The following is a 25,657-nucleotide window of genomic DNA, read 5'->3' on the forward strand; positions in this document are numbered from 1 at the left end:
TGCCTCAGTATAACTGCTGCTGAAACCCTTAACCGTGCCTTTGTTAACTCTAGCTTGACTAATTTAATGCTCTCCTGTCCAGCCTCCCCGCTTTATGAACTTAACCTCATCCAAAACATTGATGCCTGTATCCTAACTTGCAGAGAGCACCATTCACCATCACCCAGGTTCGCTGGTCCACACTGGCTCCAGGTCAGGCATCGCCTTGATTTTAAAATTCTCATCCTTCATCCTTATTTTCATACCCCTTCATGGCTTCCCTGCTCACTATCTCTGCAACCTCCTCCAACCCTACAACCTTCCAAGATCTCTGTGCTCCTCTAATTCTAGCCGACTGCACACCCTTGATTTTAATAACTCCACCTTTGGTGGCCATGCCTTCAGCTGCCTGGATCCCAAGCTCTGGAATTCCCTCCCTAAAGCTTTCCACCTCTCTACTTCTCTTTCCTCATTTAAGATGCTTCTTAAAACCCACTTCTTTTACTAAGCTTTAGGTCATCAGTCTTAATGTCTCCTTAGGTGCCACTTTGTAAAAGTTTGTTTGATACACTCCTGTGAAGCACATTGGGACACTTCTCTACGTGCAAGGTGCTACATAAATGTGAGATATTGTTGTACAAGCATTTACTGAACTTCCCAAAATAATCGGCAAGTGAGTTCATTACAAGCGGCGCCTTTATAATTGACAAATGGTTTGACCATGCAAGTGTGGATGGGATAGTTGGTGGAGATTGTACTCTATTAGCATTCTTTGAAGAAGTAACAAGCAATGTGGATAATGAGAACTTGTATCTACTTGGATTTCCAAAGGGCATTTGACAAGGTGGCACATCAAAGGTTACTACGCAAAATAAGAGCTCATGGTGTAGGGGGTAACATATTCATACGGATAGGGGATTGGTTAACCAACAGGAAGCAGAGAGTAGATATTTGGCTCATTTTCCAGTTGGCAAAATGTATCCAGTGGAGTGCCACAGGAATCAGTGCTAAGGTCTCAAGTATTTACAATCTATGTCAATGGCTTGGATGAAGGGAACGATTGTACACTTGCCAAATTTGCTGATGACACAAAGATAGGTAGGAGAGTAAGTTGTGAAGAGGACATAAGGAATGAGCAAAGGAATGTAGATAGGTTAAGTGAGTGTGCAAAAATTTGGTAGATGGAGTATATTGGGAAAATAGGAGGTTGTCAACTATGGTGGGAAGAATAAAAAAGCAGTTTATTATTTAAGTGGTGAGAGATTGCAGAACTCTGTGGTACAGAGGTCTGTGTGTGTCCTGGTACATGAATCACAAAACGTCAGTATGCAGGTACAGCAAGTGATTAGGGAGGCAAATGGAATGTTGTTGTTGTTTGCAAGGAGAATGGAATATACAAGTAGGTAAGTTTTGCTACAGTCGTACAGGGCGTCGGTGAGACCAATCTGGGGTATAGTTTCGGTCTCCTAAGAAAGAGTATAACTGCAATAGAAGCACTTCAGAGAAGGTTCACTCGACTGATTATTATGTGGAAAGGTTGGACAATTTGGGCCTGTAACCACTGGAGTTTCGAAGAACGAGAAGGTAATCTTACTGAATCAAATAAGATGCTGAGCGGACTTGACAGGGTGGATGCCGAGATGTTTCCCCTTATGGGAGAAACTGGAACTAGGGTACACAGCTTAAAAGTGAAGGATCTCCCATTTAAGATGGAGATGGTGAGAATATTTTACTCTCAGAGGGTCGTTAGTCTGTAGAATTATCTTCCCCAGAGAGCAGTGCAGACAGGGTCATTGAATTTTGTTAAGACTGAGTTAGATAGATTCTTGATTGACAAGGGAGTCAAAGGTTATAGGATTAAACAGAAAATTAGAGTTGAGGCCACAATCAGATCAAACATGATCGTATCAAATGGCAGAACAGGCTCAAGGGTTCTAATGGCCAACTCTTAATTCATATGTTCATATGTGCTAATCAAATTAGTACCTCATTTCTGTGAAGTGAAGAAATGCCACTGTTAATTCAAAGATTGGAAGTAAATAATTTTTAACTATAATCAGTGCTTTACTCTTAAGATACTTACTCCAAGAATTTAAGGAGTTCCACACTTAGATCAGCAGGAATATACTCCGACAGCAAACCATGAGCATAACGTAGGTAATCCTCTGAAGAAAACAAAATAGAAGGCAATGTTTCAAAAATTCAAAAAGTGACGTCAGTAGCGATGGCAAATTACAGGTAAGTAATTAATTTATTTGGTTAGTACATTCAGTAGTTGTCAGTGATTTTTAAGAAAAAAAGTGTTTGTGGTTTTTTTGAGTGGTTAGATTTCAAGCATTAACCAAACAGTTAAATAGCCTCAAAGAAAAACGAAAAAAAAAAATCAAATGACTGTTAGCTGGCATGGAAGGACAGCTGCATCCCATCTCATGCACATCTTGTTCAATGTGGGAACTCCAGAATTCCTATCCTGGAAAACCAGAAATGCATGAAGCACTGCCAACTGCTGGATCAGGGGCTCAGTATTTCCTAGCTTCAGGGGTGGCTACCATCACTACTGTGGACACGAGAAGGTGAGAGTTTCATGGATAGTACATTTCAGAAGGTGGCAGCTACAGAGAGTTCGGGAGGAGTGGGAGTAGATGATCAGCAGGCAGACGATAAGGAGCATCCCAGCCTCTTCCCAAAATCCTCATCATTACAGATGCCAGTCTTTGGCCAATTCAGTTAACTCCGCATGATATGAAGAAATGGCGAGTGCACTGGACACAATGAAGGCTATAACCCTAATACTATGGGCCCCAACATCCTGGCTGGAGCACTGAAAGCTTGTGCTCCAGAACTAGCTGTACCCCTAGTTAAACTGGTCCTGTACAAGTACAAAACTGACATCTAACCAACAACATGAACAATTGCACGGGTGTGTCCTGTCCACAAAAATCAGGGCAAAAGCAATTCAGCCAATTACTGTGCCACCAGTCTATTCCCAATTATCAGCAAAGCAATGGAAGGTGTTGTCGACCGTGCTTTCAAGTTGCATTTACTCTGCAATATCCTACTCACCGTTGCTCAGTTTGGTTCTGCCAGAATCACTCAGCTCCTCACCTCATTGTAACCTTGGTCCAAACACGGACAAAGAAGCTGAACTCCAGAGGTGAGGCCACAATCACTGCCCTTGACATCAAGATAGCATTTGACTGAGTGTGACATCAAGTGAAACTGTAATCAATTGCAATCAGTGGGAAAACTTGACACAGGGTTGACTCATACCCAGCACCAAGGAAGATGATTGTAGTTGGTGGAGTTCAATCACATCAACCCAGGACATCGCTACAGTTCCTCAAGGTAGTCTTCTAGGCCGAACCATCTTCAGCTGTTTCCCTCCATCATAAGATTAGAAGTGGGAATACTCACTGATGATTGGAGTATTCCGTTCCATTCATAGCTCCTCAGATAATGAAGCAGTCTGTGCTCACAAGATCTGAACAACATCCAAGATTGAGCTGATAAGTAGCAAGTAACATTCATGCCATACAAGTGCCAGGAAGCGAACATCCCCAACAAGAGAAAGTCTAACTATCTGCTCTTAACGTTCAATGACATAATCGTTTCTGAATCCCCAATCACCAACATCCCGGTGGTCACCATTGACCAGAAACTTAACTGGACCAGCCACATAAATACTATGACCACAGATCAGGCCAGGGGCTGGTTATTCTGTGATAAGTAACTTGCTCCCCAAAGCCTTTCCATCACCTACAAGGCACAAGTCAGGAGTGTGATGGAATACTCTCCACTTCTCTGGATTAATGCAGCTCCCACAATACTCGAAGCTCGACACTATCTAGGACAAGGCAGGCCCCCTTGACTGACATCCTATCCAGCACCTTCACCATACCGACTGCAACGGTTCAAGGTGACTCAACATCACCTTTGCAAGGGCGATTAGGGATGGCCAATAACTGCCGGTCTTGCCAGCCATGTTCCCTCTAAGCTGTGCAGCCATGAGGGCAGCCTGCAAGTTCTTGTGCACAAGTTGGCCTCTAAGTCACGTGCATGTACGGCTATGCAAAAAAATGTAAATTGGCTGCACATTTACTCTCAAAAAAATTAGATGGTACATTGCTTGCCAGTGGCGCCCACACCCCACGAACGAATATTAAGATTGAAATTTTAAAAGTCTAAAAGTCTGAGCATGATATGGAAACACAATGAAAGGCAAGGGAGAAAAGGCGAGCCAGAAAGATGCCCGTGAGAAAATGTTGAAAAACTTTAATAACATTATTCTCATGCTTCTCACTCTATTTTTAACTTGTTTCTAAAGATACTGAATCACTCCTGTTGGTCGCTCAACAAGATCCTGACATTTGCATTCCTGCTGTCTGTGCCTCACTGGATAACTTGAGAGTCTTCCAGTTTTTTTAAAATGACTGCATCAATGCCTACTTTCAAACGCAAATGAAGGTTTGAACCACCAATATCCATACATCGAGACAAGTAGTCATTCTATAGCTTGCTATCAACACAACCCAGACCCTCATTTTAGTGTAACCATCAATGAGGCTCTTCTCATATGGAAAATCTCTCAATCAAGAAAGATGTTCCAAGATGTTTCAAGAAATAAAGTAAACAAACATGTTTGAATTTATACAGTTTCCCACAGCATGTTCAAATGCTACATTTGGGTTCGAGTGCAGGCACTTGACATTGACATAAAGAGAGCTGGAGGACTTTCAAGTTATACAGAGACCTGTGCATTTCCAAAGAGGGCAAATGGGCAAAATTCTCAGCACAAATTACAGTAATTTTTCTTCACATCCTATTGACAGCACCATCGATTACTTGCAGTGCTTAAGAGTCCCAAGTCAGACAGAGCCTCGCATGATGTAAAGTGAAATTGAAAGGTTTACTATGCATATAAATGCACAGCAAGCATTGGGCTGGCTCAGGCACATTGCTGTTTTTGCTCTATAAATTAAATTTGGCACGGTGAGAACAGTTGTAGCCCAAGTGTAAGGAAGCATGAGAAACAGATGGGCTTTTGGAGGCTTTATTCCTTTTTTATTTGCACGCCTTTAAAAAAGAGACTGCTTTGAATTTATATCGAGTCTTTCACCACCTCAGGACACCCCAAAGTGCTTTACAGTCAGCTAATTACAGAGAAACGGGCCATTTGGCACAACTAGTCAGCACTTACACCCTAGGTAACAACTAGTTTGAAACACATTTACCCACTATTTTTCCTTCATCCTCTACTTAATTTGATCTTGAATATTGACATACTTTTTACATCAACCACTTACCCTCTTAGTGAATTCTACAACTATGTTCAGATAAGTTTCTCCAGTTCTCTGTTCTAAAGAGAACATGTAATCTGATATCCCATGGTCCCTCAACTACTGGTAACAGTCTGCTTCGATTTACTTTGTCCCAGCCCTTCAAATTTTCAGTTACTTCTATCGTGTCACTTCATTCCATATTCTTCACTTTTCTAACCAAAAGCCTTATTTTTCACAATTTCTTTGTAGTTCCTCATGCCAAGTGGCGTCTTAGTAAATCTGCACTGTACCCTCTCCAAAACCTCTACATCCTTCCTCTAGTGTGGAGCTCAATACTGCACAGCACTCTAACTGAAGTCTTAATAATGTTTTATAAAAGCTCATCATTACCTCTTGCTTTTACATTCTATGCCTCGTAATAAATGCTGGAATTCAATTTTTTTTAAAAATGCCTTTAATGTCCTGTGAGCCTCCGTTCCCAAATCCACTGCTCTTCTGCAGCACTGAGCCTACTCCAATCCACAGAATAACTAGTGCTTTTAATTTTGTTTTATCAAAATGCATCACTGCACGCTTGCTGACATTGAATTCCACTTGTTATCTGTCAATCTATTTCCCCATCTCATCAATTCTATCTATTTGCAACTGCTTTCAAAATGCTCTTAACTCCTACTCTGTTTTCATCCTTCTAACCAATTTTAAATCTGGTGTGCTGTCCTGCCTCTAATTCAACAATGCTTAATCTTCTCTATTAATTTCTTGTGTGGTACCTCGTCAAAGGCGTTCCTAAAGTACGTATGTTATATTGCCAAATTCCTATCTGTCCGCTCAACAGCAACTCTGGGGCAGAATGAATTCGCTCTATTGTTGTCAGTTCAGAATCAGCCTGGCTGTTAAGTATACTGCAACCACTCCATTTCTCCCAACCACCATGTCTGTTATCTCCTTATGGAGTTCTATGAGGTCTTCTGAAGACTTTAAAGTGTTCCCTACCATAGACGTTAAAGTAACTAGATTGTAATTATGTCTCCCTTTTTAAAAATCAGTACTGTATTAGTCTCTCTCCGGTCTTCTGGCACACATCCACACCCAATACAGCCCTGAAACACAAGATATAAAGTCTCTGTTATTTCTTCCCTCATATTCCTTTGGATCCTAGGAAATATCCCGTTGGGCTTTGGCTCTTTGTCTTCCTTTGCCCTAACAACTTATCTAAAAATGTTTTTTAATCCATCATGATATCTCTCATCATAATCTCAACCACTGTTGAACATCCTTCTCTTTACTAAAGACCAATGCAAAGAACTTCTTAAATATCTCTGCCATTTTATTTTGATAATCAGCAGCATAATTGACAACATTTACCTTTCAGGGCTCTCATCCACTTTTAACAATTTTCTTTAAAAGTGTGGTCATTGTCAAGTTATAGGCATCCAAGTTGTACACAACAATGCCCCAATGCATAGCAGTGAGATAAATGACCAGACACTCTGTTATAACGATGCTTGAGATATCTAGTGGCTGGGACACTGTGGAGAAGTTCCCTGATCAGCTTCAAATTGTGAACGATCATTCACATTCTCCTGAGCAGGCAGATGGGGCCATAGTTTAACATCTAAATAGAAAGGCAATGCCTCTTGCCTCTGACAGTGCAGTATTCCCTCAGTACTGCACTTGAGTGCCAGCCTAGACAATGGGGTAGAGCTTGGACCCCCGTTCACACTCAGTGCCATGACTACAGCCATTGACACTTAAATGGACTCAAAGAAGTTTACAGCACAGAAGGAGGCCATTTGGCCCATCGTGTCCACGCCGGTCAACGTAGATCTGACTACATTAATCCCATTTTCCAGCGCTTGGCCCATAGCCCTGGAGGCTATGGCAACACAAGTGGATATCTAAATACTTCTTAAATGTTACGAGAGTTTCTGACTCAACCACCCTTTCAGGCAGTGAGTTCCAGGCTCCCACCACCCTCAGTGAAAAAATTTCTCCTCAACTCCCCTCTTAACCTTCTGCCTCTTACCTTAAATCTATGCCCCCTGGTCATTGACCCCTCTACTAATGGGAAAAGTGCCTTCCTATCCACCCTATCTAATGGATATGCACACCAAGGTCCCTCTGATCTTCAGTACTTTCCAGGGTCCTACCATTCATAGTGTAATGCCTTGCCTTGTTAACCCTTCCCAAGTGCATTACCTCACACTTTTCTGGGTTGAATTCCATTTGCCACTGCTCTGCCCACCTGACCAGACCATTGATAACCTCCAGCAGTTTACGGTTATCCTCCTCACTATTAACCACCCTAACAATTTTCATGTCATCTGCGAACTTCTTGATCATATCCCCTATATTTAAGTCCAAATCATTTATGTACACCACAAACATCAAGGGCCCCAGCACCGAGCCCTGTGGAACCCCACTGGAAACAGACTTCTAGTCACAGAAACATCCATCTACGATCACCCTCTGCTTCCTGCCTCTCCAACGCGCCACTTTGCTTTGGATCCCATGGGCTCTTACTTTCTTGACCAGTCTGCCATGAGGGACCTTATCAAAAGCCTTGCTAAAGTCCATGTAGACCACAACAAATGCATTAACCTCATCAACACTCCTGGTTACCTCAAAAAATTCCATCAAATTTGTCAGACACGACCTTCCCTTAACAAATCCATGCTGACTATCCCTGATTAATCCGTGTCTCTCCAAGTGCAGATATATTCTGTCCCTCAGAATTCTTTCTCGTAACTTCCCCACCACTGAGGTTAGACAAACTGGCTTGTAATTTCCTGGTCTATACCTTCCTCCCTTTTTTAATAATGGGACAACGTTAGCAATCCTCCAGTCCTCTGGCACCTCACCTGTGGCCAGAGAGGATTTGAAAATTATTGCCAGGGCCCCTAATGTCTCTTCCCTTGCCTCTCTCAACAGCCTGGGATACATCTCATCCGGGCCTGCGTATTTATCCACTTTTAAGGCCGCTAAACCTGCTAGTACTTCCTCCCGCTCTATGTCAACTTCCTCTAATATTTCAGTCCTCCACCCTGATGTCTATACCTGCATCATCCTTTTCCATTGTGAAGACCGACGCAAAGTATTCATTGGGGACTGTACCCACTTCTTCCGGGTACACACACATTACCTCAATGGTCCCTAATTGGTCCTACTCTTTCCTTAGCTATTCTCTTGCTCTTTATATATTTAAAAAACCCCTTTGGAGTTTCCTTCATTCTACCCACCAATGCTTTCTCATGCACTCTCTTAGCTTTCCCAATTTCCTTTTTAAGTTCCCCCCTGCACTTTTTATACTGCTCTAGGGATTCTGGTGTATTGAGCCCTCGGAGTCTGCCATAAGCTTCTCTTTTTTTCTTAATCCTAACCTTTATGTCCCTTGACATCCAGGGTTCTCCGGACTTGGTTCCCCCTTTGTCTTTACAGGAACATATTTGCCCTGTACTCACGTTATTTCCTCCTTGAATGCCTCCCACTGCTCTGACACAGTTTTATCTGTAAGTAGCTGCTCCCAGTCCACTTGGGCCAAATCGCATCTCATCTTAGTAAAATTAGCCTTTCCCCAGTATAGAATTTTTATGCCCGGCCCAACCTTATCTTTTTCCATAATTATCCCAAATCTAACTGAGTTATGGTCACTATCTCTAAAATGCTCCCCTATTGATACACCTTCCACCTGCCTGGGCTCATTTCTGAATATTAGGTCCAGAGTTGCCGGCTCCCTTGTTAGGCTTTCTATGTTCTGGCTAAAAAAGTTCTTCTGGATGCAACTTAAGAATTTTGCTCCCGCCCTACCTTGCACACTAAAACTATCCCAGTTAATATTTGGGTAGTTAAATTCCCCTACTATTACCACATATTATTCTTACACTCCTCTGAAATTTGATTATATATTTGATCCTCTATCTCTCCCTGACTGTTTGGGGGCCTATAGTACACACCCAACAGTGTGTTTACTCCTTTTGTGTTTTTACATCTACCCATATGGCCTCATTTGATGATCCTTCCAGGATATCATTCCTCCTCACTGCTATATTTGATTCCTTGATCAATATTGCGATCCCCGTCTTGTCTTCTATCTCCCTCTCTATCTTGTCTGAATACCCTGTAACCAGGAATATTGAGCTGCCAATCCTGCCCTTTTAGCCAAGTCTCAGTTATAGCTATGATATCATACTCCCACATGCCTATATGTGCCCTCAGCTCGTCTGTTTTATTCCTCAAGCTTGCATTAAAATATATTCCATTTAGCCTTGCTAAACTCACTTCTTTCTTATCTAGCCTATGTTTCCTCCGCTTTCCAGACTCACTCACTAGTGTTTTAACTCCTAATTCCACCTCAGCTTCTCTCCCCTCTTCAGGGTCTCATCCCCCTGCCAATTTAGTTTAAATCCGCCCCAACAGCATTAGCAAACCTCCCCACGAGGATGTTGGTCCCGTTCCTGTTCAGATGTAACCCGTCCAACTTGTACAGGTCCCAACTCCCCCAGAAATGGTCCCAATGCCCCAGGAATCTAAAGCCCTCCCTCCTGTACTGTGATCTCCAGCCACGCATTCATCTGCTCTATCCTTCTGTTCCTATACTCACTACTGCGTGGCACCAGGCGTAATCCAGAGATTACTACCTTTGAAGTCCTGCTTTTCAATTTCCTACCTAACTCCCTAAAGTCTGCTTGCAGGACCTCATTTCTCTTTCTTCCTATGTCATTGGTCCCAACATGGACCATGACCTCTGGCAGTTCACCCTCCCTCTTCAGAATGTCCTGCAGCCGTTCTGTGACATCCTTGACCCTGGCACCCGGGAGGCAACACACCATCCTGGAGTCACGTCTACGGCCACAGAAGCGCCTGTCTACTCCCCTCACTAACGAATCCCCTACTATTATTACCCTTCCACATTTCTTCCTCCCTTTGGGCAGCTGGACCACCCACAGTGCCATGGCCTTGGCTCTGGTTGGCTTCCACAGAAGAACTGTCACTCTCACCGTTTTCCAAGGCCAAAAAACGGTTTGTGAGTGAGATGCGCTCGGGGGATTCCCTCACTACCTGTCTGGTCCCCATCTTCTGTCTGGCGGTCACTCCCCTCTCTGCTTGCATTTCCTTAAGTTGCAGGGTGACCACGTCCTGAAACATGCTATCCACGAACCTCTCAGCCTCATGAATGCGCCGTCGTGCCCCCAGCTGCTGTTCAAGCTCCAAAACCCAGAGTTGAGTTGCTCCATCTGGAGGCACCTCCCGCACACATGGTCATCCAGACAGCCAGGAGTGTCTAGGATTTCCCACATAGCGCAGGATGTGCGAATCACGGTACTGAGCTCCCCAGACATATTTTAGCTAAATAGAATATGGACCCTTGCTTTTATTTTACCCTTACTCCTACTTGAGTATAGACTAGATGCTAGCTTCTCTAGATAGGCTAGATCCTCTAGGTGCTGCTGACTGCCTGTCCCAGGGTCCTCCTCTCGCACTCTCCTCAGGTGTTAGCACTAAGCTGTGGTCAGCACAATAGGCCTATTGCATTACTACCTGTCTTTCACCCACATCTGTCAGCATTCCATGTCAGCAGAGGAGCTTCACAGTATGAAGAGCGAGAGTACAGACAGCTATGTTGCCTGCCTGGTGCCAGGGTTCAGGACATCTGCTCAGGGCTAGAGGGGAACTTGCAGTGGGAGGGGGAGGATCCAGTTTTCATGGTCCATGTAAATAGGTACCAATGACATAGGTAGAACTAGAAAAGAGGTTCTGCAAAGTCAGTATGACTTTGAGAAGCAGAATCTCAAAGGTAATAATCTCTGGATTATTACCTGAGCCACGTGCAAATTGGCATAGGACAAATAAGATTAGAGAGCGAATGCGTGGCTCAAAGATTGGTGTGGGAGAAGTGGGTTCCGGTTTGATGGGCATTGGCATCAGTGTTGGGGAAAGTAGGTGCTGTACCTTTGGGACAGTTTACACCTGAACCATGCTGGGACGAGTGTCCTCGCAAATCGCATAACTATTGAAGTAGAGAGGGCTTTAAACTAAACAAGAGGGGTGAAGGATCAAGCTTGGGTAGGGATAGAAATTCAAGGTGTAGAGTCAAGACAGGAGAGCAAAATAGTAATATGAGAAATGAGGATCAGAGAATGGCAGGAAGGGGCAGAGGAAAAAACCTAAGAATACATCAACAGTCAAAACTAGATGTTACAACGGTAATGAAAAGACAAAACTGAAGGCTCTCTATCTGAACACATGTAGCATTCATAACAAAGTAAATTAATTGATGGCCCGCACTGAAGTAAATAAGTATGATCTGATAGCAATTACGGAGACGTGACTGCAGGACAACAATGACTGGGTCCTTAATATTGAAGAGTACATGACATTCAAGAAGGATTGGAAGCTAGGTAAAGGTAGCATTGTTAATCAAAGAGGGCATTGGTGCAATAGTTAGAGATGACCTTGGTTGAGGAGATCATGAAGTAGAATTAGTTTGGGTGGAGATGAGGAATAGTAGGGGTAAAAAGTCATTAGTGGGAGTGGGCTACAGGCCCCCTAACAGTAGGCATAGTGTAAGACAAAGTATTCAAGAGAAAATATTGTGTGCTTGTGATAAAGGGACAGTAATAATCATGGGTGATTTTAATCTACAAGCTCGAAAACATTGCGAACCAGTGCACTTGCTCTTTGCTATTCCACTGCCGAATATGCCTGCCCTGCATGGGAAAGATCTACTCATGCTAAGAAGATGGATGCCGTTCTGAATGCAAGCTGCCAACTTACCACAGGTTGTTTAAAACCAACAAACACCAACAGCCTATATATCCTGGCGGGTATCGCTCCCCCTGATATAAGAAGAACGGTAGCCAGCAAGAAAGAGCGACTCCGTCAAATATCAGATGAGAGGCATCCTCTACATGGTCATACACCTACACCCAGCCACCTAAAGTCAATGAAGAGCTTCATGAACAGTGTTGTTCCATTACAATCAACCCCATCTGAAGCCCGCATGGCCTTGTGGAAAGACCGGCTCGCCAGTCTCGAACAACCCCCAGCGATGGAAATTCTACCGGATGAAAGCCTTCCCCCAGGAGCTAATTGCAACTGGGCAACCTGGAAGTGACTTAGGACTGGTGTAGGTCATTCAAAGGTGTCACTAAGCAAATGGGGATATACAACCAGCCCAACAACTTGTGAATGTGGAACTGAGCCACAGACTATGCAACATCTCCTGCAATGCCTATCGCTAGAGGAACCCTGCATTGTTGCAGATCTTGCCGAATTCAACAACAAGGTGCAAAAATGTGTCCAGTTCTGGCTGGGCCATGTATAGACTGTCCGTGGACACGATAAGAAGAAGATCTACACATAAACTGGAAAAATCAGATTGGCAGTAGTAGCCTGGATGAGGAGTTCTTGAAATGCTTTCGAGAGAGTTTCTAAGAGTAGCATGTTCTGGAACCAACCAGAGAGCAGGTGATATTAGACTTGGTATTGTGCAATATGACAGGATTAATTAATGACCGCAGAGTAAAGGCACCCCTAGGTAGCAATATGATTGAATTTTACATCCAATTTGAAAGGGAGGATAGTGGGTCTAAGACTAGTATCTTAAACTTAAATAAGGGCAACTATGTGGGGCTGAAAGCTGAGCTAGCTGAAGTGAACTGGGAAACTAGGCTAGAGGATAGATTAATAGAGAAGCAGTGGCAGACATTTAAGGGGATGTTTCAGGGTATTCAGAATAAGTACATTCTTACTATAAAGAAAATTTCTAAGGGGAGGACCCACCATTCGTGGTTAACTAGAGATGTTAAGGAAAACATCAAACTTAAGGAAAAAGCATACAACTTCGCAAAGATGAGTGGCAGGACAGATGACTGGACAGAATATAAAGAATCGCAGAGAATGACTAAAAGGTTAATCAGGAGAAAGAATTTAGAGTATGAGAGGAAGCTAGCTAGGAATGTAAAAACAGATAGCAAGAGTTTCTACAGGTACTTTAAAAGGAAAAGAGTAAGTAAAATGAGTGTTGGTCCTCTGGAGAGTGACAGTGAGGAGTTAATAGTAAATAATAAAGAAATGGCAGAAGAACAAATATTTTGCTTCCGTGTTATCTATGAGGATACAAAAAACATTCCAGTAATAGCTGCAAATCAGGTGAATGGGAGAAAGGAACTTGGTGAAATTGAAATCACAAGGGAAATGGTACTGAGCAAATTGATGGAGCTGCAGGTTGGCAAGTCTCCGGGTCCCGATGGACTACATCCTAGCGTCTTAATAGAGGTGGCTAATGAGATAGTCAATGTGCTGGTGTTAATTTTCCAAAATTCGCTAGATTCTGGAAAGGTTCCATCAGATTGAAAAGTAGCAAATATAACTCCTCTATTCAAGAAGGGAGGGAGGCAGAAAACAGAAGACTGGAGGCCAGTTAGCTTGACGTCTGTCATGGGGAAGTTACTGAAATCGATCATTAAGGAGATTATAGCTGGGCACTTAGAAGAGCTCAAGGCAATCGGGAAGAGTCAGCATGGTTTTGTGAAAGGAAAATCATGTTTAACCAATTTATTAGAGTTTTTTGAAGGAATAACTTGCGCAGTGGATAAAGGGGAGCTTGTAGATGTACTGTACTTGGGATTTCCAGAAGGCATTTGATAAGGTAAGGTGCCACATCAAAGATTATTATGGAAAATAAAAGCACATGGTGCAGTGGGTAACATATTAGCATGGATAGAGGATTAGCTGGCTGGCAGAAAGCAGAGAGTATGCATAATTGGGTCTTCTTCTGATTGGCAGGATGTGACGAGTGGCATCCCACAGGGGTCTGTACTGGGGCCTCAACTTTTTACATCAAATGACTTAGATGAGGGGAGTGAAGACATGGTAGCTAAATTTGCAGATGACACAAAGATAGATAGGAACATATGCTGTGAAGAGGACGAGGAGGTTGCAGATGGATATAGATAGGCTGAATGAATGGGCAAAGATCTGGCAAATGGAGTTTAATGTGGGAAAATGTGAAGTTGTTCATTTTGGAAGGAAGAACAAAAAAGCAGAGTATTACTTAAATGGAGAACTGCTGCATAATTCTGAGGTGCAGAGGGGTCTAGGTGCTCTAGTACATGAGTCACAAAAAGTTAGTATGCAGGTATAGCAAGTAATTGAGAAGGCTAATGGAATGATTTCCTTTATAACAAAAGGGGTTGAACATAAAAGTAAGGATGTTGTGCTTCAGTTATACAGGGCATTGGTGAGACCGCACCTCGAAATCTGTGTGCAGATTTGGTCTCCTGATTTAAGGAACGATGTGAATACATTGGAGGCAGTTCAGAGGAGGTTCACTAGATTGATACGTAGAATGAGTGGGCTGTCTTATGAGGAAAGGTTGAACAGACTGAGCTTGTTTCCACTGGAGTTCAGAAGAGTGAAGGATGATTTGATTGAAGTATACAAGATTCTGAATGGCTTTGACAAGGTGGGCATTGAAAGGATGTTTCTTTTTGTGGGTGAGTCCAGAACTAGGGGGCACTGTTTTAAAATTAGGGGTCACCCTTTTAGGACAGAGATGAGGAGAAACTTTTTCTCTGAGGGTTGTGTGTCTTTGGAATTCTCTGCCTCAGAAGATGATGGAGGCAGGGTCATTGAATATTTTTAAAGACAGAGGTAGATAATTTCTTGTTAGGCAAGGGAATCAAAGGTTATCGGGGTTCGATGGGAATGTGGAAATCAAAATGCGAAGATCAGCCATGATCTTTTTGAATGGCGGAGCAGGCTGTAGGGGCCGAATGGTCTACCCCGTTCCTATTTCTTAAGTTCTTATGACCCTTTATGCAGTATTGTCCAACAGAAAACACTGACTAGCCACAGGCACTTTAGCCACATGCACTTAGGGCAGTAGAAAATGCCTTGCACACATTGCAGGTAAATGTACTGTGCCTGCATATTTACTTAAACATCAACAACCATGCAGTCTCCCTTTCAAAGTGTGGAATTCTGCCATGACTATCAGACAACACATCTCCGAGCAGATTCTGGCTTTCTCTCCAGCAGTTAGAGTTCAGTCTGATTGCTGATAATGTTGTTGCTCGCTCCCCACTGCCTCTCTCCCTGCAAAAGATCTGGCCCTGCTGTCGATCCAGACTACCCATCTATTTTCTATCCAACTCCCCCCTACCCAACCACGCTGTCCTCTTCCCACACCCGAGATTCCCCCCCATATACTGTCCACCAAGATCCCCACTCCCTTGTAATCCACCGATCCCCTCTGTCAATCCAGACCCACCCCCATCCTCCAGTCCCACATTCCCTCCATAGTGTGGTTCATTGCTACTTGTCCTTTGCCCTATTGGAGCTGTTCATTATTGGTTGCGTTGCTGCCTCCTGCCATCTTGGATTGATTATTCTAATTGGCTGAGTTGATCATGACGACAGCTCCCTTCTCTATACAATGCTGCCGCTGAAGTCCAGCATTTTCACCAATATTCCACACCATTTTAGCAGCCAACCAATAAGCAATAACCAAGAACGTAAAGTACCACAATAAAAAAATGTAACATTCACATGCATACATCATGGAAATATGAATATTCAGATCACATGCCCAACAGCAGCATCTATCATTCACTGTTTATTTACTGATCAGAAATACAATTAGTTAGATTCCAAATTGGCTAATGCACTGCTTTATATCTTAGTCCAACCTAAGAAACAAATTGCATATAAATCAATAATTGTGGAATAGGTACTAACCTTCAGTTACTTCTGTAACTTGTTTATTTCTAATCAGCATACTGGACTGCACACCACCACCTACAGAGAGATTGGTGTTCTTCAATGCTTTGACAGTCTGCTCAGTCTAGTTAGAGCAAGAAACACAACCAATCAAAAAATTCTGTTGCTCCACAAAGCAGAGTGTGGACTAACCCAGCGATCAAGTGGATGAAAATGCTCAATTAAACTGTGTAAACTCTATAATCACTGCCTCAACTATATAAAAAAACAGGACTTGCACTTGTATCACATCTGTCATGACCTCCGAAAAGTGCTTTACAACCAATGAAGTACTTTTGAAGTGTAGTTACTGTTGTAATGTAAGAAATGGAGCAGCCATTTTGCACACAAGATCCCACAAACAGCAATCGGTTAAATGACCTGATGATCTGTTTTCTTTTTTAGGTGCTGATTGGGGGATAAATATTGGTCAGGACAACGAGGAGAACTTCCCAGCTCTTCTTCGAAATAGTGCCATGGGATCTTTTACAATCATCTGAGAGAGAAGGCAGTCAGGGCTTCAGCTAAATGCCTCTTCTGAAAGAGGGCTCTGCCAACAGTGTAGCATTCCCCCAGTACTGCACTAGAGTGCCAGCCTAGATTATGTGCTCAAGTCCCTAGAGTGAGTCTTAAATGCACAATGTTCTGATTCAGAGAGGAAAGTGATACCACAGAGCCATGGCTCAAAAATCAGCTTAACTGAAATTATGGTCAGCAAGCTGAAAGATTTAGTAGTACATAAACTCTTCCAATTTACCACTAATAATTATATATATTTAGGTCAAAATGATTCACAGCATTTTTTACACAATGAAAACAGTGATTCAAATGGGCAAACACGATCATTAAAATTAATTGCAGCAGACTCAGTAAGAATATACCAAAATCATTCCTCCATTTCATTCAATCAGGTTTCAATTCTCTAATATAACCTAGAGGTTACCGTCAATACATTGCCAATTAAATACAAACACAACCAACAACACCATGAAGCTTAAGGGAGTCACAGAACATACAGGAAGTTAACGTTAAAACAAACCTTTCAAAACAACCAAATTCCTAAGGTTGGTGATTTTCAGAGAGTCTGATGCCTGCGACTTCCTGATATACAAGGAAGGAGGCATTGTTAGATCTGGTTCTTGGGAATGAGGTGGGCCAAGTGGATCAAGTGTCAGGGAAAAGTTGCAGGTTTTAGGTTAACTATGGAAAAGGACAAGGAGCAGTCCAGAACAAAAATGCTTAATCAGGGGAGGGCCAATTTCAATGGGGCGAGGGTGGATCTGGCCCAGGTAAATTGGAATCAAAGAGTGGCAGGTTAAACTGTAACAATAACCTACCTTTAAAGGTGAGATAGGTACTATTCAGTTATCTTCCCACAAGGGGGTAAGTTAGTACAACCAAAGCCAGAGCTCCCTGAATGACAAAAGAGAGAGAACAATGAAGCAGAAAAAGGGTGCTTTTGACAGGTATCAGGTTGAAAATGCAAGTGAGAACCAGGTTGAATGTGAAAGGTTCAGAGGGGAAGTGACAAAGGAAATAAGAAAAGCAAAGAGCGGGTATGAGAAGAAACTGGTAGCTAGCATAAAAGGGAATCCAAAAGTCTTCTAGAGGCATACAAATAATTAAAGAGCTGTAAGAGAAGGGTGTGGCCAATTAACGATCAGAAAGGGGAATTATGCCTGGAGGCAGAGGGCATGTCCGAGGTATTAAATGAGTGCTTTTACTGTTTGCCATTGGTATGTGTTGGAAAGATTTGCAAAATGATAATCAACCTGTTTGGCCGTGTTATGAATGCACCTTCCTTGGTCATCAAGTCCTGGGGTGGGACTTATATTTGGGTGTGCAGAGTAGTTTCAAAATCTGCAGATGGCATAAAATTTGGAAGTATTGTGAACTGTGAGGAGGATAATGATTGACTTCAAGAGGGTCTGCCTTTCCCAAGGAAGAAGGTGCCGTCAAAGTCATAAAGTTAATACGTCACCAGCACCAGATGGGATGCATTCAAGGGTGCTGAGGGGAGTAAGGGTGGAAATTATAGTGGCACTGGCCATAATCTTCCAATTCACCTTAGTTACAGGGGTGATACCAGAGGCCTGGAGAATTCTAAAATGTTACACCTTGTTGAAACTAAACCCAGCAACTATATGCCAGTCAGCTTAACCTCTGTGATGGAAAAGCTTTTAGAAATGATAATCCAGGACAAAATTAACAGGCACTTGGACAAGAGTGGATTAGTTATGGAAAGACAGCATGGATGTGTTAAAGGCAAATTACATTTAACGAACTGGATTGAATTGTCTGATGAAGTAACAGGGAGGGTTGATGAGGGTAATATAGTTGATATGGTGTACATGGACTTCCAAAAGGCGTTTTATAAAGGGCTACATAATAGGCTTGCCAGCAAAGTTGAAGCTCATGTAATAAAGGTGACAGTAGCAGCATGGACACAAAGCTGGTTGACTGACAGGAAACAGAGTAATGGTGAATAATTGTTTTTTGGACTGGAGAAAGTATAGCATTGGATTCCCCAGGAGTCAGTACTAGGACCCCTGATTTTATGGATATATATTAATGACTTATACTTGGGTGTAATGATGTGCTGAGTTACAGATCACTCAGGAAGTCTAAGATGCTGTGGCAAGGTACACTTTTACCTGTATGTTGTAGTCTAGAGCTTTGGATAGTGATGGTAGAGGTGCCAACATTCCTTCCATCACATGGCCGACCAGGAATCTTTCCCAATCTTACCATTTGCCATTAGCATGTGTTGGAAAGATTTGCAAATTGATAATCAACTTGTTGTGTTATGAACAACCCTTCCTTGGCCATCAAGTCCTGGGGTAGGACTCAGATTTGGGTGTACAGGGTACAGTTTCAAAATCTGCAGATGGCACAAAATTTGGAGGTATTGTGAACTTGAGGAGGATAGTGATAGACTTCAAGAGAACACGGGTAGGCTGGTGGACATGTGGCAGATGAAATTTAATGCAGAGTGGGAAGCGATACATTTTGGTATGAATTACAAAGAGAGGCAATATAAAATAAAGGGCACAATTCTAAAGGAACAGGGAGGCCTGGGGGTATATGTGCATAAATTGTTGATGTTGCAAGTGTTGAGAAAATGGTTATAAAGGCATACAGGGCTCTGGGCTTTACAAATACAGGCATAGGTACAAAAGCAAGGAAGTTATGATGAACTTTTATAAACACAGTTACGGCCTCAACTACAGTACTGTGTCCAATTCTGGCCATCGCACCTTTCCCTTAGGAAAGATGTAAAGGCTTTGAAGAGGGTGCAGGAAAGGTTTATGAGAAGGTTCCAGGGATGAGGGACCACAGGTACGTGGATAGATTGGAGAAGTTGGGGTTGTTTTCCTCAGAATAGGTTGATAGGAGTTTTGAAAAATGTGTTTAAAATCATGAGGGGTCTAGACAGACCACATAGAGAGAAACTGTTTCCATTGGTAGAAGGGTCGAGAAGCAGAAGACACTGATTTGAGGTTAATAGCAAAAGAACTAATGGTGACATGAGGAAAATCTTTTTTTAAGTTAGGAATGCACAGACTGAGCATGTGGTGGAGGCAGATTCAGTCTTGGCTTTTTAAAGGGAACTGAATAATATCTGAAGAGAGGAAATTTGCAGGGTTACTGAGAAAGGGCTGGGGAGTGGGACCAGCTGAGTTGTTCTTGCACAGAGCAAGCATGGACACAACGGGCTGAATGGCCTCCTTCTGTGCTGCAACAGTGTTATTATTTTATATGCTGAGACCAGCGAAATCCCCCACCATTGAAGTAATCGGAAAGCAAAATCAGCTGAAGCACTATTGAGTGGGGGAGGCTTGATCAGTTTTGGCCCTCACCAAAAGTTGAAAGTTCCACGTTAAGTCCGTGAAAATTGTTTTACATGTGACCATTTTTATGGAAAATAAACATTTCTTATTAAATACGTTACCTTTTTCTTTAGCCACACCAGGGTTTTCTCTCTACTGTATTTATAAAACTTCTGATTACCAATTTCTGGGGGGAAGAAAGGAAACGAGGCCATAAATGAAATAGTAACCACCTATTATGACCAACAGAAGACTTCTGAAAGTATGAAAGGGAAATCAATACTGCAATTTGAGGCCAATTGACTGAAATCAAGCAAGTCCAGGGTAAAACTTGTACCACTCAGTGCAGGGCTCAACATCAGCAGGTACCTGCTTGTGTTCAGCACCCACATAGTCCTTGTGGTCACAGGGGAACAATTGTCCATCGACAGATAGATCTCGTCCATGTCACATTGTTCCACGACTCTGTCTTGCTGTTTGAGGTCAGCATTCGGATTTTTCCTCCACCTCACAGTAGCAGAGATGCCATCAGGAGGCTGGGTTGTCTCAGTGTCCATAGTGGAAGTGGAAGGGTTTCATAAGCCATAGTGAACAGCCAAGTAGGCAATGGCATGAGGAAATGGTTCCAAGTCATTGTCTATATTTCCAACACAATTGGAAGAACTTGCATTTATGTAGCATCTTTCATGACCTCAGGATACTTTACAGCGTTTACTTTTGAAATGCAGTTACTATTGTAGCTTAGGGAAAACTGTAGCCAATTTACATACAGAAAAATGTCCACTCTGTTTTAGTGATGTTTCTGGAGGGATAAGTATTGGCCAGAACATCGGGGAAAAACTCTCCTGCTCAGGCCAGAAAAGGCCTCGGTTTAACATTTCATCTGAAAGACTAGACATCCATCAGTGAAGTGCTCCCTCAGTATTGCACTGGAGTGTCAGCTGAATTCTCTGAGGTGGGGTTTGAGCCACAACTTCTGCGTCAGAGGCAAGGGGCGACCACTAAACCAGGCTGCCACCCCAAACATGGTTTTCTGATACAGCATCACACCACATGCCCCCAACTGCATGATCATCTGGGCTTGAATCAAAATACATGAACGGAATCCAGGAATGCTTAGAAGGGCGACAGCATTTTGAAAGCTTCAGGAATTTACAATTCTCACAAAGGGACTTTCAACCCTTGATCAAAGGGAGCTGGATTCAAATTCAGGTCAAAGCAGTTCAGTCCCAGAGATAAACCTTTTACCAAGCTTAACAAAGGCAGCATTAGAACCAGAAATAAGCTGACGCCTCCCATTATAAAATAACCTCTAACGTTGTGGGAGAGAGAGCGGGTTAGGAATTCACAAGCAGTACTTGGGTTCCAATGCTGTACCTTTTTCCTCAGTGAGGTGATGGAGTGATTGCAAAGTCCTCGTACAATTCAGTATGCTGCTGCATCTGGGAAACTCTTCATCCTTTATTACTTGATCCACTGGCTGAAACTTTCCTTGCTGGGAAAGGGAGAAGTTTTAAAAAGCTATAGGTGACAAAATTATTAAACAAATCAACAATTTTGGCCAGAGATTATTAGTTACTGACATTGAATTGAATTGTGGAAATGTGTATTTTTTGGCATCGTTGATTTCATTTTCAGCATTGTTTTAGCCCTGCGTGGTTTCCAGCAGGTATTGGAATAATCTAGTGCAGGGATCTCCCAGCCTTCTCCCTTTGAGCTGCATAGCTATGTACCATTGAACCTTGGGGGGCAGACGCACACATTAATTATATATCCTCTTTCGCATTGATTTGTATGTATATAAAGGCTTGCTATTCAAATCTCGGGTTTATCCAACAAAGAAACACAGGAACAGGAAATTCAGCCCCTCAATGCCCTTAATACCTTTATCTTTCAGCATTTCCTTGAATAAGGAAGTTTGTGGGGTGAGAAGATTAAGGGATAATTTAATAAAGAGTTTAAGATGACTAAAAGGAGTCGACAGAGCAGATAGAGAAACTATTTTCTCTGGTGAGTGAGTCCAGAACAAGAGGGTATAAACTTTTAAGAACTAGGCCATTTAGGGGTGATGTCAGGAAGCACTTCTTCACACAATGGGTAGTGGAAAACACTAGCACCCTACCCAAAAAAATAAACTGCTGAGGCTGGGCCAATTCAAAACTTCAAAAGTTAGATTGATAGATTTTCTTTATGTAATGATATTAAGGAATATGGAACCAGGCTGAATAAATGGATTTAAGGTACAAATCAGCTTTAATGCAACTCAATGGCAGAACATATCTGAAGGGCTGAATGGCCAATTCCTTTTCCTATATTCATCCTAATATTTGAATCCCTTCATGGCCTCACACAATCTCCCCTGGTCTACAACCCATTGAGTTCCCCCAATTCTTGTACATCCTCCAATTCCTTCACCTCAATATTGGGGACCATGCCTTCAGCTCTGCATTCCCTTCCTAATCTTCCTCCCTTCCTTTAAGAGGGTTCTTAAAACCTACCTCTTTGGTCACCTGTTCTAATGCCTGTTAGACAAGTTTTGGTTTCACAGACAGATTTTTGGTCACTCAGAGAATCAAGGGATATGGGGAGTGGGTGGGAAAACAGAGTTCAAGCCCAAGATCAGCCATGATTATGTTGAACGGTGAAGCAGGTTCAGCATGCTATATTAAAAGCAAAAAACTGCGGATGCTGGAAATCCAAAACAAAAACAAAAATACCTGGAAAAAATCAGCAGGTCTGGCAGCATCTGTGGAGAGGAACACAGTTAACGTTTCGAGTCCGAATGACCCTTCAACAGAACTAAGGAAAAATAGAAGAGAGGTGAAATATAAGCTTGTTTAAGGGGGTGGGTAGAGCTGGATAGAGGGCCAGTGATAGGTGGAGATAACCAAAAGATGTCACAGACAAAAGGACCAAGAGGTGTTGAAGGTGGTGATATTATCTAAGGAATGTGCTAATTAAGGGTAGAAAGCAGGACAAGCAAGGTACAGATAGCCCTAGCGGGGGTGGGGTGGGGTGAAGGAATCGAAAAAGGCTAAAAGTTAGAGATAAAACAATGGATGGAAATAAATTTTAAAATAATGGAAATAGGTGGAAAAAGAAAAATCTATATAAGTTATTGGAAAAAAAGGGGGGGGAATCGGAAAGGGGGTGGGGATGGAGGAGAGAGTTCATGATCTTTAGATTTTAGATCCAGGTATTTTTGTTTTTGTTCAGCATGCTATATGGTCTTCTCCGGTTCCTATTTCTTATGCATCTTTGACTTGGGGATAATCTTTCTCTGATTGCGCTCCTATGAAGTGCCTTGGAACACGTTACTGTTTCAAAGTTGCTACTTAAAATGCAAGCTTTGTTGTTATCCGTCCATCCTGATAATGGAGGCCTCAATATAATTTCATATGCCTTAATGAAAGCATTATGGGTCAGACGGGGTCAAAGCTAGTGGTCATTCACTTGCCCATTCTGACACCACTTGTGTCAGGCCCTTCTGAATGACCCGAAGGGTCACACGGACTCGAAACATTAACTCTGTTTCTCTCTCCACAGATGCTGTCAGACCTGCTGAGTTTTTCCAGCATTTTCTGTTCTTGTTTCAGTTTTCCAGCATCCACAGTATTTTGCTTTTACCGTTTGTTCTGTGATTGTTTCAGTGTGTCTGCTGTAGTCATTCACTTGGCCAACACCACTAATCTTGGGGTGGCGTTCCTGAGCTCAGAGGACTATTCCCTTACAGCTTACTACAGTCTCTACCTCAGATTGGCCAGTGCTACCATTAGAATTGCTAACTTGTCAGTGCCTGGGTCTCAGTTGTTATCGTTGTTGCAGCAGGTTTTCTGTTACCCATGTTTTTAGCCAGAGTATCTGGTAAAAACCGTGACAAGAGGGGTGAATTTGTAGCTCTGGGGAGGCCTTTATATGGCAGGGCTGCCTTTTTAAAGCAGACTTACTGTCAGTGATAAACCTTTGGCAATAGAGTCAGCCTGGGTGGAAGGAATGAATGTCATGCTAAACCTAGATTAATTCAGTCAATTCAAAGTTTTGAATTCAATCCTGTGCAAAGTAAGCATCCACCGTACGAAAACATGTGACTCACCTTTTCACTGGCCTGTATAAGGTATGGCAGTACCAAAAACAATGGGTCCAGGGGGGTAACAAACAGAAGCCTTCCATCTTAAAAAAGAGGGAATAGGAATTAAGAAAAGTGTACTCCCATCTGCAGCTGGTCACAACTTTAACAAGAAAAAAACTAGATATTTCTTGAAAAAACAACACTCGAGATTATGCCACCTGACTGGTTGGAGGCTGGGAGCTGCTCCTTTGCAACACCTAGCTGAAGACCTCATCCTGCCTACAAGAAGAAATGGCTCAACGCTCCACTGCCCCATGCTGCCTTAGAACATGAACAACGATAATAAATTCAAGCTCCCATTGCACAGATTTCAGCACATGATTTAAGCGGACGCTCGTGTGCCGTACTGAGGGAGTGCATCACTGTCAAAAGTGGATGAGGTTATAAACCTGTCAGATGGCTGTAAGAGATTCAGGACAGGGAAGATCTCTTCAGTGTCCAGGACAACAGTCATCCCTCAATTAACACCACCAAAAGCAAATTATCTGGTCACTTACGTCACCACTGTTTGTGGAACTTTTTAAAAAAAAATCAATTCGAGATTAGGCACTGCTGGCAAAGCTCACATTTATTGTCCATCCTTAGTTGCCCTGACAACTGAGTGGTTTTCTGCACTACTTCAGAGGGCAGTGAAGTGTCCACCATATTGCGTCGGGTCTGGAGTCACATGTATGCCATGCCAGGTTTCCTTCCCAAAGAATATTACACTGAGTCCCTGTTTTAAGTTGCCCCATTTTAACTTGTTCTACTTTAATGTCGTGGATATAAAGGGGCCGGTATATGCACTTAGCGTTGGGATTTCCATTTTACTGTTGTTTTGAGCTGGTGTCGTGTGACCCCCGAGCAGCACCATTTTGGAGCAGCCCTCCCACTCGCTGCGCCTGCCCATCCTGCTTCCTGAACCTCCCTCTTGCTGCCCCTCTCCCACTTGCTGTTTCTCTCTTCGGCCCTCCCACTTGTAGCTCCTCTCGCTCCCTCCCTCTTGCTGCCCCTCTCCCAAGCCCTTGTTCATGGTGAAGATTCGGGAGAGGGAAGCACCAAGTGAGAGGGAATGGGCAAGGGGAACGGTGAGTGGTAGGGTCGGTGAGCGAGAGGCAAGTAGAAACAGCTAACATATTCCTTTTATATTTTTAAATTTATATTCTTTCAAATATTGCTTAATTTACAAATTTAAGAATTTAGGAATGTACAGAATGTAATGTGCAGACAATTAGCTTCTCTTGTGGAAAATACGAAATACAAAAAAGGAACTTAATAATCCTGCTGATTATCCAGGAGAGCCTGTAAACCATCGAAAGCCACAAATGCATCAGGGAGTTAATAATGCACATGGAACTTGACACTGCAGAGTCCATTAACACAACCAGATAATCATCACTAATGCTGTGAACATAAGTTGTCAGGGTCGCTTTGGTAATGTGTAAACTACACAATAATGGCATGCCAATGTTGTCTGTCACAAAGGGAGATACAGTCACTGGTCCAGACATTGTCTATTGTGGAACCTGGGCACACCTTTGAAATGATGGGACTCTATTGGTCACAAAGATCTGTGCCCAGTTAGCATTAATATTGCAAGAGGAAAAAATCAGTATGCACAAATTAGTGCAACAATTTTTCTAACAAGTACCTCATGTCACCGTTTAATCAGTATCACAAACCAGTAAGTGCTATCAAAA

At 42.7% G+C, this 25,657-nt stretch overlaps 1 protein-coding gene across 1 annotated transcript in view; it reads right to left on the reverse strand.

Moving 5' to 3' along the window:
- Positions 1–25,657, reverse strand: part of rnaseh2b (ribonuclease H2, subunit B) — a 56,534-nt gene that overhangs the window by 16,330 nt on the left and 14,547 nt on the right. Inside the window, exons 4-8 of the mRNA XM_078559431.1 lie at positions 23,943–24,019; positions 21,227–21,344; positions 19,972–20,036; positions 15,999–16,104; positions 2,063–2,144 (exon numbers count right to left, since the gene is read on the reverse strand). Of these exons, the coding sequence (XP_078415557.1) occupies positions 2,063–2,144; positions 15,999–16,104; positions 19,972–20,036; positions 21,227–21,344; positions 23,943–24,019 (448 nt within the window). The remainder of the gene's footprint in view (positions 1–2,062; positions 2,145–15,998; positions 16,105–19,971; positions 20,037–21,226; positions 21,345–23,942; positions 24,020–25,657) is intronic.

Source organism: Cetorhinus maximus, chromosome 16, assembly GCF_964194155.1.
Source record: "Cetorhinus maximus chromosome 16, sCetMax3.hap1.1, whole genome shotgun sequence".
Lineage (NCBI taxonomy): Eukaryota > Metazoa > Chordata > Chondrichthyes > Lamniformes > Cetorhinidae > Cetorhinus > Cetorhinus maximus.